The 13,428-nt window shown below is 37.2% G+C and overlaps 1 protein-coding gene across 5 annotated transcripts in view; it reads left to right on the top strand.

Moving 5' to 3' along the window:
- PTPRF (protein tyrosine phosphatase receptor type F) overlaps positions 1–13,428 on the top strand; it is a 609,016-nt gene that overhangs the window by 515,186 nt on the left and 80,402 nt on the right. For 4 of the 5 annotated variants that reach the window (XM_058175102.1, XM_058175100.1, XM_058175101.1 and 1 more), the window contains exons 1-4: positions 3,057–3,348; positions 4,246–4,827; positions 5,353–5,486; positions 7,057–7,201. In XM_058175102.1, coding sequence (XP_058031085.1) covers positions 3,129–3,348; positions 4,246–4,827; positions 5,353–5,486; positions 7,057–7,201 — 1,081 coding nt within the window. In that variant the 5' untranslated portion in view covers positions 3,057–3,128. Of the gene's footprint in view, positions 1–1,731; positions 2,002–3,056; positions 3,349–4,245; positions 4,828–5,352; positions 5,487–7,056; positions 7,202–13,428 lie in introns of those variants that run through there. The other variant, XM_058175103.1, reaches the window with a different exon arrangement.

Genomic DNA, 13,428 nt, shown 5'->3' with positions numbered 1-13,428 from the left:
ATGATTTTGTGATGCTAGAACCCGCACAGGAAGAAGTCCAGCATAAAACACACCCAGTAGACCATAAGTGTCAAACTCAAGGCCTGCGGGCTGGATTCAGCCTGCAGGGTGCTTAAATCTGGCCCATGGGGCCAGCCTGGAAATATCAAAGGACTGGCCCACAGTGCCTCTGCCGGCCAAAAGTCCCCCCCCCCTGCAGCCCTTTTTTAGCCTCCATGGCCTCCAGCAGCACTCTGCCGCCAAAAATGGGCGACGCGGAGGCCCCCACACAGTTCATTTTTGGCATCCACGGTCTCCAGCAGCACTCTACTGGCCAAAAACAGGCCATGCAAGGCCTCCACATGGTCTGTTTACAGCCAGCAGAGTGCTGCAGAATAATAAGAATACAATAATATAAATAGCTTTTCTGTCTGGAAAAGCGATTTACTATTAAACAATGGGGTATAAATTTAGAAATAAAAAGTTTAATGGAGTATGAAGAATAAGTAATAAATGTTTGCCAGTAATATCTGGTAGAAGAGATAGGAAAATGGTTATAGAAAGAACTGTGGAAAGAAAGAAGAGAAGGGGAAAAATGTATCTTAAGCCTGTGTCAAATGCTCACCATGGCCGCCCCCACCCCTGGCCACACACACACACTTGGCCCTCCAAGGTCAAACACAAACCTGATGAAATCAAGTTTGATACCCCTGCAGTAGACTATAGCCCTTTGAGCGAGCTTTGCTCAGCAATCTCCTTCCCAATGGGTCTTTTCTATAGATTCTCTGCCCTTTAGCTATTTACTTGATAATCAGGAGGTATGAATTGGTGAGGCTGCATTATTAAGGAAGAGAGGATGCCACATACATAAGCACTGACTTCATTTTGGAGATACAGATTTCCCAGAGGAGATACAACACAAGCCTTTTTAAGTAAAACCTGGAATTAATTTACCCAGAGGAAACACAGATTTACTCTGCTCATTATGATTTTTGTCCTTGTTTAAATTGGCCTGTAACACTGGCCTTAGAGAAGAGCATCATTTATGTACCAGTTCCCTAGATGAAGTGGTTGAGCTAATAGTCAGCAAGCTTTAGTACATCTGAAGGCTTGCCACCAAACCAAGAGAAGAATACTGCATGAGTGAATATATACAGGGTGTGATTCGTCCTTGGAATGCTTTCTAAAGGCAGGGAGGATCCATTGTCCAAGTGCTCTTATGTCAGGGTGGATCTGAACTTCTTTCCAACAAAGAAATGCTAACTAGGTTTGCATATGGCCTAGGCCTCTTTACATTTTCTCTGGGAATGCTGTTTTAGCTAGTTATAATATACGGAATAACTTTGAAAGAAAATTTGTACCTGCCATTATAACATAGTTTGGCCTGCAGACCACTTTGCAATGATACTACTTAAATAAACCCATCTGGCAGAATTTTAGTGTATCTTATGGATTGGAAAATGAGCTTATTTTCTAATTAACGGGATGCAGTGAAAATGAAGGTTCATCTTAGTGACATAATGCAACATGCCAGTCCTCTTGATGAAAATAATGCCAGTGTGACTTAAAAAGGAGGCATGTAGACGTGAAATTCGGTAAACACATCTTGCACAGAATTTTCTTTTTCCAGAGTGATTTACTACAATTTAATAGAATGAGTGTTGATGTCCACACCACCCATCGACTTTGAAAGCAAAAATGAATACACAAGTTGAGGCTGTGACCCTACTAGTTCTCTGTTCCTTATTTCAGTGCGGCGAGTATCTCCTCGATTTTCAATCCCTCCAAGCAACCATGAGGTGATGCCTGGAGGGAGTGTGAACCTCACATGTGTAGCAGTGGGGTCTCCAATGCCGTATGTGAAGTGGATTGTTGGAGATGTGGAATTAACAAAAGAAGATGACATGCCAATGGGCAGGAATGTTCTAGAACTGATCAATATTACACAATCGGCCAACTATACATGTGAAGCCATGTCCTCACTGGGAGTAATCCATGCAACAGCACAGATTACTGTCAAAGGTAAGAAATTCCAGATTATGTCCAAAGGAATTATGACAGATATATACAGTTGCAGCTATCTTTTTCTAGATTTTATGTTCTTATTGTTTCCTTAGGGGGACTGGCCAAATAATGTTTTATATACAATATAAAATGTGGAATTAGAGCAGATTCTGTCCCAGACACGTAACATGTCTCTTCTCATTTGGTTATCTAATTATTTTTTACTTCACGAAACAGATACCCAAACATCTCCCAAAATGGAGAACAAATCTCAAAAAAACCTACAGATGTTTTTGGTATTAATTTCTCTGATGTAACTCTTCTCTTATTTGTACCTATATATTGATTGATTTATATATAGTCCTGCCATAAAATCAATATATAAAATAATCCCAGATCATAATACTGGCCTTAGATTTTCTTATCTAGTAGTGCAGGAAGATTGTGACCTTTTATGCAAATGCTTGGAGTTTTCATGGCCAGGATGCTGTACTATCCCATCACCCAAATGCACCTCCCACCAATTTCTGCATCCCATGTTCTTCTTGTAATAGTAGTACAATGCAGGTATTGTTGTCTTGGTGAATTGGCCTGAACAAAAATTCCTGAAGGTACTCCAGCTAAAGAACCTCTTTACATTTTCTCTGGGAATGCTGTTTTAGCTAGTTATAATATACGGAATAACTTTGAAAGAAAATTTGTACCTGCCATTATAACATAGTTTGGCCTGCAGACCACTTTGCAATGATACTACTTAAATAAACCCATCTGGCAGAATTTTAGTGTATCTTATGGATTGGAAAATGAGCTTATTTTCTAATTAACGGGATGCAGTGAAAATGAAGGTTCATCTTAGTGACATAATGCAACATGCCAGTCCTCTTGATGAAAATAATGCCAGTGTGACTTAAAAAGGAGGCATGTAGACGTGAAATTCGGTAAACACATCTTGCACAGAATTTTCTTTTTCCAGAGTGATTTACTACAATTTAATAGAATGAGTGTTGATGTCCACACCACCCATCGACTTTGAAAGCAAAAATGAATACACAAGTTGAGGCTGTGACCCTACTAGTTCTCTGTTCCTTATTTCAGTGCGGCGAGTATCTCCTCGATTTTCAATCCCTCCAAGCAACCATGAGGTGATGCCTGGAGGGAGTGTGAACCTCACATGTGTAGCAGTGGGGTCTCCAATGCCGTATGTGAAGTGGATTGTTGGAGATGTGGAATTAACAAAAGAAGATGACATGCCAATGGGCAGGAATGTTCTAGAACTGATCAATATTACACAATCGGCCAACTATACATGTGAAGCCATGTCCTCACTGGGAGTAATCCATGCAACAGCACAGATTACTGTCAAAGGTAAGAAATTCCAGATTATGTCCAAAGGAATTATGACAGATATATACAGTTGCAGCTATCTTTTTCTAGATTTTATGTTCTTATTGTTTTCTTAGGGGGACTGGCCAAATAATGTTTTATATACAATATAAAATGTGGAATTAGAGCAGATTCTGTCCCAGACACGTAACATGTCTCTTCTCATTTGGTTATCTAATTATTTTTTACTTCACGAAACAGATACCCAAACATCTCCCAAAATGGAGAACAAATCTCAAAAAAACCTACAGATGTTTTTGGTATTAATTTCTCTGATGTAACTCTTCTCTTATTTGTACCTATATATTGATTGATTTATATATAGTCCTGCCATAAAATCAATATATAAAATAATCCCAGATCATAATACTGGCCTTAGATTTTCTTATCTAGTAGTGCAGGAAGATTGTGACCTTTTATGCAAATGCTTGGAGTTTTCATGGCCAGGATGCTGTACTATCCCATCACCCAAATGCACCTCCCACCAATTTCTGCATCCCATGTTCTTCTTGTAATAGTAGTACAATGCAGGTATTGTTGTCTTGGTGAATTGGCCCTGAACAAAAATTCCTGAAGGGTACTCCAGCTAAAGAACCTTTTTTTCCATTTGAAAGCTGACTTGGATTCTTGTCTAAATTATGGTTATTTAAGCAGCCACCAACAAGTTCTGTGAACACATCTAATAACATGATTGCTATGTTTACCCTTTCATTAAAAGCACTCCAAGTAATATGTGGTAGTGTGTAATGTAAAATGTATGTTTCGATAAAATTATTTCTGCCTTTAAAGAAGACAGTTAAGGAAATTTTGAACCTCATTTATATTTTTATACACTCTATCAATTGCATTAATAGTGTGATTTTTTTTTCATATTTTCAGCTCTGCCAAAGCCCCCAACAGAGCCATTAGTGACTGAAACAACAGCCACCAGTGTTACTCTCACCTGGGACTCTGGCAATGCAGACCCCATCTCCTATTATGTCATCCAATATAAGCCGAAATCTTTGGAGGGAACGTTCCAAGAAGTGGATGGTGTGGCCACCACCCGCTATAGTATTGGTGGCCTAAGCCCCTTCTCAGAATATGAGTTCCGTATTATTGCTGTAAACAACATTGGAAGGAGCCTTCCTAGTGAACTGGTTGAGGCACGGACAGGAGAACAAGCTCCATCAAGCCCACCTCTCAAAGTGCAGGCACGGATGCTGAGTGCTAGCACTATGCTGGTCCAGTGGGAACAACCTGAAGAGCCTAATGGACTGATTCGAGGCTACCGGGTATACTACACCACTGATCCCCATCTACCACTCAGCATGTGGCAGAAGCACAACACTGATGACAGTCATCTCACCACTGTGGGCAGTTTGATAACTGAGACTACATATAGTATCCGTGTCTTGGCTTTCACCTCAGTAGGAGATGGCCCCCCTTCTGATGTTATTCAAGTCAAGACCCAGCAGGGTGGTAAGTACTGTATATTTGGTATGAGTTAGCTTTCCCCCAATCTGATAACACCTCAGGTGAGTTGAGATTGCATGATACAGAATTCTGGGAGTTAAAGTTTCAACACTTTCAGGGAGGAATAGATTGGAAAAAGCAAGAATTAAAATTGTCCCCTCTATATCTTAGTCTGCTCTAACTCTTTCAGACTTCTGAGGCAAAGATCATAATCATGGTATTGTTCAGACATAGGGTATGTTCATTGAGGAGGAAGCTGATGCTTCTTAATTTAAGATTGAGAAAAATATGATCTTTTTCAGATTATAAATACCATGTTGTTTTATCATCATTTTATGTTTGTCAAGAATGGACATCTGCTTAGCTATCAAGGTTAAAGAGAGAACTGTTGAACTTGGAATCTAAAAGAAAGGGAAGGTACTGAACAGAGTTATGAAAATGTTGTAAAGTTTTACATTAGTGATAAGACTTGGACACTTCCTAAAGCTCCTCAGATCTGCCTCCACTGACTCATACTTCATTGATCCCTAGTTCCAGCCCAACCAGCAGACTTCCAAGCTGAGGCCGAGTCAGACACACGGATCATGTTGACTTGGCTGCCAGCTTCTCAAGAGCGCATCACCAAGTATGAGCTGATATACTGGGAGGGAACAAATGGGATCCAGGTAAGAAATAATAATAATTGATTGCTCTACTGTAGTTTCCTATGGAAGCGAGGCAGGTTTTTCTAATTGCCAGTAAAATTCTTGTCGAAGTATACGTAGATACAGAAAATTGTTGTTGAAAACAGCTTCAAAAAAAGAAGGTATAATGTAGTTGTAAACCTTTGTACATATTTCTGTGTGAGAGGGAGAATCAAGGACTCCTGCAATCACTTGGATTCCTGGCCATAAGGAATAATTACTGAAAACATTTCCTTTGTCATGATTGCATAGATGAAGCTTCAAAGGTTGTCCATCTAGTCCTTATGATGATTTGGAAGTGAAATCTAGCCATAGCTTGTCTCATATATAGGCTGCTTTGCATTAAGAAATGTTTTGGGATCTTCAGTATCTGAAAGTTCTTTTTAATTGTCAATAAATTAATATCGGAAATAAAGACCTAAAGGGTTATATGGGATAATATAAGACTAAGGCTCTTTTCTCTGTGCTTTAAACTTACTGGAATTCTGTAATACTGGATTTTGTGATATGAATTATACAAATGAAAACAGATCTGCATGTGTCTGTTAGTTTTTGCTGCTGATGGGATAAAGTGCTGAAGCCCAGCTGATATATTCACTAGAAATTCTATTAAGTACCTTTCTGACTGAATTTTCGGTAGGCATAACTCTTATCTTTCATATCTTTTCTTCGCAATTTTATACATTAATACTTAGAGGCGATGAAATACTCTGGTTGCTGACTTGTTTGTGACCAACATTAACTTCTGTGACTTTTCAATGATTATACAGGTAATCCTCGACTTACGACCACAACTGAGTCCCAAATTTCTGTTGCTAAATGAAGCATTTGTTAACTGAGTTTTGCCCCATTTTACGACCTTCCTTGCCACGGTTGTTAAATGAATCACTGTAGTGTTAACACAGTTGTTAAGTATATCTGGCTTCCTCATTGACTTTGCTTAAGTCAGTTGCCAAGCATCTGAATTTTCATCATATGACCATGGAGATGCTGCAATGGTCGTAAGTGTGAAAAATGGTCATACGTCACTTTTTTCAGTGCCATTATAACTTTGAATGGTCACTAAATGAACTGTTGTAAACTGAGAACTACCTGTATAAAATTGTGGAATGCACAGTACTATCCAAGACCCCTTCTGGACACTACACCCAAGAGAGTAATGTGTGTATGTGTTTGTGTATAAAGTTTCTATATTATGATTGCTCAAACTCTGATTTAAAAGATACTTAACATAACAAAATGCTGGGAGGGAAAATTCATTCTTTTTGCTTTCCTGACATTTTTACAGAATGCTGTGGTTGCATTTCTAATAGATATTTTGGTTCTGAAGAGCACAAGACTGTGCTTTGTTAGTGTCCTCAATTTGAAGATAATGATTTTCTACTATTATGTAAATTCAGTAACTTGGGTTCGGTAACTTGGGTTGTATCATTGACTTGATTAATCTGCAAGTATTGATGGGCAAATGATTTAAGAACAAAAAAAGCGTTAAAGGTTGGCTTTCCTTATTTCCCCTTCAAATAAAAAGAAAATGACTCTTTATCTTTTCCAGCATAAGGTGGAATTCGACCAGACTTCATTTTATGCAGTTGAAGGGCTCAAGCCAGACACACTCTACAAATTTCAACTAGGAGCCCGGTCTGAGCAGGGACTAGGAGTCCTTACTCCAATTTTGGAAGCTCGGACAGCACAGTCCAGTAAGTGTCTCTGTATGGCTATGGGAATGTAAGCAAGGGAAATGCTATTGCCAATGTGCGAGTTGATGGGGAGTTAGAACCATTGTCTAGAGAAATGAGGAATGACAGGCCAGCTATAGTTCTGAAGCAGGAGCCTATTTGGCCAGGGTAAGTCTTGTTTCTCTTTCAGATCATGCCCTTTCAACACGTAGACTCACAGATTTACAGGGAAAAGCAAATAGGATGTATTCCCCGTCTCTGTGAGTTTTACTGCATCCTCTCCCACTCTCCATTCCGTTGCAAACAAGATACTCAATCTCTGAACCTTGTGCATGCATATCCCTGCTCTGCATGTGCTCATATCCCTTTGAGAAACACCCTTGCTTATATCCATACATCCTAGGACATCCAGCTGTCTATGTGCTATACATTATGTTATTGCCGTTGCAAATTTCAGTGAATTCACTTGGAAAAGAGCAATTCCAATCTCTATAAGAAGAGAAAATCATTAACACACTCTGCAGAGAATGAATGCTGAATTAAGTAGTCTGGTATGCCATGTTGCATGTTCATACTATATACTATACCAGGCAACAGTAAAATTAATCAGATGGCCAGATGAAAAGATGACTGACACCGGATTGGTTTTTATTCTCTTCTCAGCCCATGTGCTGGTGAAGTATAAGCTCAGTTCACTTATTGGCAGCTCAGAATGTAGCACGTAAGCAGATTAAGGCTATCAAAAAGCTCTGAGATAAGCTTGTTTTCACTGGTGATTTGACGGCTTGCTTTTATGAAAACATTCAGGGTGGAAGTGAGACATTTCTGTTTGTGCCATCTGTCAAGAGTTTAGTGACTCCATGGGGCAACAAATGAAGGCAATAACAGCAGAGCTTTCTGTGTGCAGCCAATGCTTTCCCAAGTAGAATCAGCTCAGGGTGGAACTGCTCCACTTGTGATTGAAATTACCCTTCATTTTCTCATTAGCAGCATATCACTTACAAGGGCTCCAGCAGCCCTGTTTGTGGAATCGTAGTGTCAAACCAATGAAGTGCCAAACCAATAAATTAGATCAAATGATACCCAAATGTAGATATTATAAATATTACATATTAGAGAACTTACTGGATGGGGGATATTTATAAAACTGGTAGCAGCTATTGAAGAAATACATGAATTGATAGGGAGCAATTAGGTACTTTCCCAATCATTGTACTTAAACCAAACAGACAGCTCTCAGAAACAGAGAGTAATACAGATGTGAAATATGATAGATGTGAATTGGGATGCAAGGCTTTGTGTAATTGAGAAATATATGATGCCTCTGCAGTTAGAGTGCAATATTTTGGCTTGTTAAGCACATTTGCATTTTGAGAGAGTAGAGTATGATAGGTGCTATCACAAAAATATATAATGGGCTAGTCCATTTTTTAAATAGCTGCTGTGATTGCTCCAGGTTTATCACATAATTTAAATCAAAATATGCAGCCACTCCTTTGAACTTACAGCTTCCCCAATTTAGGATCTACTTCCCCCCACTTTTTCTGTTAACTCACACTTCTATCACACCTACCACTCTTGAACCATTTATGTGATTCCCTCCCTCATAGAATATCTCCAGATAATTTATACTCTCTGTTACATAACATATGTATTTAAAAACTCACATGCATATTTATAAACAGACCTGCCTTACTCTATCTTCACAGAGTTGCCTCGCATTCTCTCTTATTGTCTGTAGACTCCTGACTTGGTTTTTCAAACCTATCAAAACACCATTCTTATCCTAGTCCTGGTGATTTTGTGAACTCAGAAGGTTCAAGAACCTTCAAAGTCCTCTTTTGGCTTGCCTTGCTTGATATGGCAGAGAGGTTCATCTCTTTCTTCAGGTCCACTAGAGTCAATATCAGAATAAAGCACTGCCTGTTATTTTGTGTTATATTACCTCCTTAATACTGTTTCTGAGTTGATGTTGGGCATAGAAACATTCTAGGGAATAAGAAGTGATTAGGCGTCTCAAGACTCTTTCATTTAAAAACATTTCCATCCACTTGCAAATTAAAATACATCCAGAATTAGCAGCAGAAAGAAATGTGTGTGACTCCCAGAGGAGCTATTTTGTCTACCCTGTAATAAGGGAGGATAATCCTGATAGTGTGTTATAAGCAGTTGTAGATCCCAGTCTGCAACTGAAGATTGCATGTTAAGTTGGCACTGAATATAGAAATAGGGAAGAAGTCCCTGAGCTTAGTTGATAGGTCTCTGATATTATTTTTTATGGATAATGCTTATATCCATGTGCCAAAACAGGATGTAGGATGGACAAACGCTGAAAACCAGTAGTAAGATACTTCATCGTTTTGAGGCAAGAAAAATCACAGGACTATAGTGTCTGTCATAAAATAGATTTAAAACAGCCTTAAAATATTAATGAAAAATATATTTACCCCATCCACACCCATTATATGACATTCTGCCTCATTAACTCATCCACAGCACTTCTTGTTCTCCCTTATTTATAGTCATTAAGGATTTTCCAGTCCAGCTCTATATTGCACGTCCAAGTGTGTAAGATTTCTGTAATGATTAAATTATAAGGAAATCATTTCAGATATTCTAGTCAGTCTACACATTCACTTTAATCACATTTAATATTACTTCAGTGTCTGTAGTCATTGGGATTATATTAAAATGACATATGTGCAGTAATGTCATGATGAGGGCTGTTACTTGCACTTATATCCCAACATCTGAAACAAGAACTTAAGTTGTGGTTTTACATAATAGTGCACATTATTTTACACATGTACACATACATGTACCAGATGTTTAAGCCAAGAACTGGTAGAGGAAGTAGATGTTTTATTCTTCCAGTAACTGATCCATGGGATTCAAGTTTATAAGTAAAGATTTGAATAATTAAACTATCAGGAACCTGGCAGGAGAAAAGCAATGGACTATGACGAGAAAGATTATACACTTAAAATTAGGCGATCATTTTGAGGAACTGGCATTACAAGCCTGTATACCAACTTCAGATCAAACCTGGATCAAATGGAAAGCTAACAGAAAATATCTAGAACTTAGATAAATGTAAATATTACAAAGAAAATTACTTGCCAAACGTTCTCTTAATTCTGGATGTAGTTATGTTGCCATTGTACAAAGCGATACTGCTTCCAGCATTATGAGACTGATCTATTCGTTCAATCCTTTAAAAATACCTTGGAATTATATTATTAAGGACCTGGTATTCATCATATCAGCATGAACTGCTGGCCTTTGTACATTGCAAGGAAAATTTAATCAAGGCATTGCAAATGTGATCATGTTGTCTGTATGAACATGGTGAATGTTGTGACATTGACTGTGCATAATATCTAGGTACATGTTGGTATATATTTTTATCTCATTCAGGTTTTTTTGTGCTTCCATTGTTTAATTTTATTTTAACCTCTTCTGATGTTAATTTGCTGTTTGTATATTGGCACTCTCACAGATGAGACTCTTACCCAACCATTAGCTATCACAGGAGTCTCCAACCTTAGCAACTTTAAGACTTGTGGACTTCAACCCCCAGAATACTTTGCTCAGCTAGCTTTGCTGGCTGAGGAATTCTGGGAGTTGAAGTCCACAGTCTTAAAGTTATCAAGGTTGGAGACCCCTGAGCTATCAGAAGTCAAAAATAATTTTGTGCCTCACATGGTTCACTTACTGTACTTTGTTAAACATCTTTCATTTCTCCTTTTTCTAATTGCCATGAGTTTTGTCAAGTAGCGTAAAAAAATTGTCTCAATGAATCCCAATTTCCAAAATGTTTATGAGTCAAGTGTGGAAGGAACTGCTTAGCTATTTGTACTTAGGGAACCTATATGTTTACTACCTGTTTCTTGGTACCTCGTGTTTCTTTCTCTTTAGCTTTGATTTTTGCGGTCTTGACTTTCTTCCTTTACTAGCCAAATTTCTAGGTAAATTGAGCTTGCAAGCCTTCTTTATCATTTTAAAATAATTATATTTAACATGCATAACAAAAGAAACATCAAAAGGGAAATATCATAACTTGGAATCCCAGCACATCAAAACAGCCTACTGTGAACACAGATAGTGAATTGAATGTTTCTCCATTTTACAATGGAAAATACATATAGCAGAGAGTATCATTTGATCACATTCATGATTATGGAGGATTCTTATTCTTTTCTTCTTTTTGTTGTATAAACAATAAGTAGTAGAATGTTTCAAAATTATTAGGAAAAAGTGCTTGCAAATATCACAGACACAGCAACTCTTGGCTATTCCTTATTTGTGTGTGTGTGTATGTATGTTTTCAATAAATAATAGGTGCACAAGTTTATTTAGGATTCCATGTGAATCTGAATAAAATATGATATTGCTTTCAGGAGCTCACTCTTTAAAGTTAATATAATTCTTAAAGAAGTGGCACCCTTTTTTAGTTTAAACAGCATCCTTAAAAATCCAAGCCATTTTAATGCAGAGCAGAGAAATGCTATGCTTGTGTGGGACCTATATATAACCTCCCCAATTGTTTTTGAAGCATTGTTGTACAGCTCTAATAGCAATAAATATGTTTCAAAAAGCATAAAATATATCTGCAATTATTTTTCATCTAATGAAACAGGATTATCATGGTAGCATAGGTCTAGTGACAGAATCCCATATTTTTTGCAAGGTTTATTAAAAAAAAAATTCTGGCACCCACAACAAGTAAATAATTAGGAACAATGCACCTCTATTGGAATCAGTGCATAAGCCGAGCTGTAAATTTAGCTTGTATTGATGTTCAGTGTTTTTTTTTTAAAGAAAAAAAAATATATTCAATTTGTTCTTGTTTTCAGAAAGCTTCTACTTCTGGATATTCCTAGCATATCCATATGAGCCAGTTTCATACCTCGCTGGCAGACTGGTAAAGATATATTGTAGATAGCAGCCATTTTGAGAGGACTGGGGTATCAGAAATAATCATTTTTGATGGAGTTGCACTTTGATGTTTCATACATTGATTTAAGACATTTCATCTCATATTGCTTCCTTTAGAAAAAAATTCTATTTTCTATTCTAGTTCCTCAGTTTTCTATAAATCTCTTTTATACTTCTTAACTCTCAAATATAGAGTATGTTTTCAATAAAGCTATGATGTTAATCAGCTTTTGCTTATAATTAATACCAGAAGTTCAAAGGAAGTGAGTTTCATTATCTTTACCTGCTCTCTGATCATCAAAATTAGCATAACCTATCATGATTTGGGCAATATCCACACTATAAAATGGCATCTAAACCATTTGCTATTTGTCTGCTGTGTCGTGTCTTTGATACCCACACACTGCTTAATCTTTTAACATTAATACTTTGGAACTTTTTGTGAGATTCCTAAGAGAATTTTATAATCATTTACTATGTCATTTTAATTACTTTTTTACAGTGACAATAACAATAGTGGACCTAACATAACCAGTTAATAAACAGAAATAATCAATCATAAAAGGTTTCCCATAATCTGATCTGGTTGAGAAGAGAATGATTGAATAGCAATTGTTTTATATCTAACTCCTATACCTCCTAACTCCACTTATACATTTACAATCCGGCAACTGAGAAAATATTTCAGATAGTTGACATTTAAACAGGCAGCAGTACTTGTAGTAAAAATTTTAAAATGTCTTCATTGTTTTCTTAGTTTGACTACCTGATGTAGCTTAGCCATTTTTCTGTGAGATCCAGTATTTTCTTTTTTTCCAATTGTCTAAGCTCTTCCCCTAGATCTTTTTTTTCCTGCCATCTTAAGAGTCCGTGTATTGTTCAGTATTGTTTGTTAATGTTGTGACTAGATCAGAAATTTTACACTCAAGTGACTTTATTGTTTGAAAATATTCTGTTGTCAGTTCTTTGAAGAATTGTTTAGACTCTTCTGACATTTCTTTCAATATTGCCTTGCTGGTTTCTATCTTTTGTTTCACTACTTTTGCTTAGATGCCATTCATATACCTCAGGTAACTTCTAGTTTGATGTTGGTTCTTGCAAGCCAAAGTGTAGCTTTAAGTTTAATTTTCACATAATTCTTACGTTTTTCCTAATAACTGTCTTGATCTGCCTTTCCTCCAGTTTAGTATATGAAACATTCCTGTTTGGATGTTTGATAGTTTATTTTTGTTCTGCTTACCAAATAAAAAAAAATATTTTAAGTTTCCTGCACTACTTAGTGATATTTCCATCCTGCAAATCATGTTTTT

This window comes from Ahaetulla prasina, chromosome 3, assembly GCF_028640845.1.
Source record: "Ahaetulla prasina isolate Xishuangbanna chromosome 3, ASM2864084v1, whole genome shotgun sequence".
NCBI classification, from domain to species: domain Eukaryota; kingdom Metazoa; phylum Chordata; class Lepidosauria; order Squamata; family Colubridae; genus Ahaetulla; species Ahaetulla prasina.
This window is presented reverse-complemented; position numbering and strand designations above follow the sequence as displayed.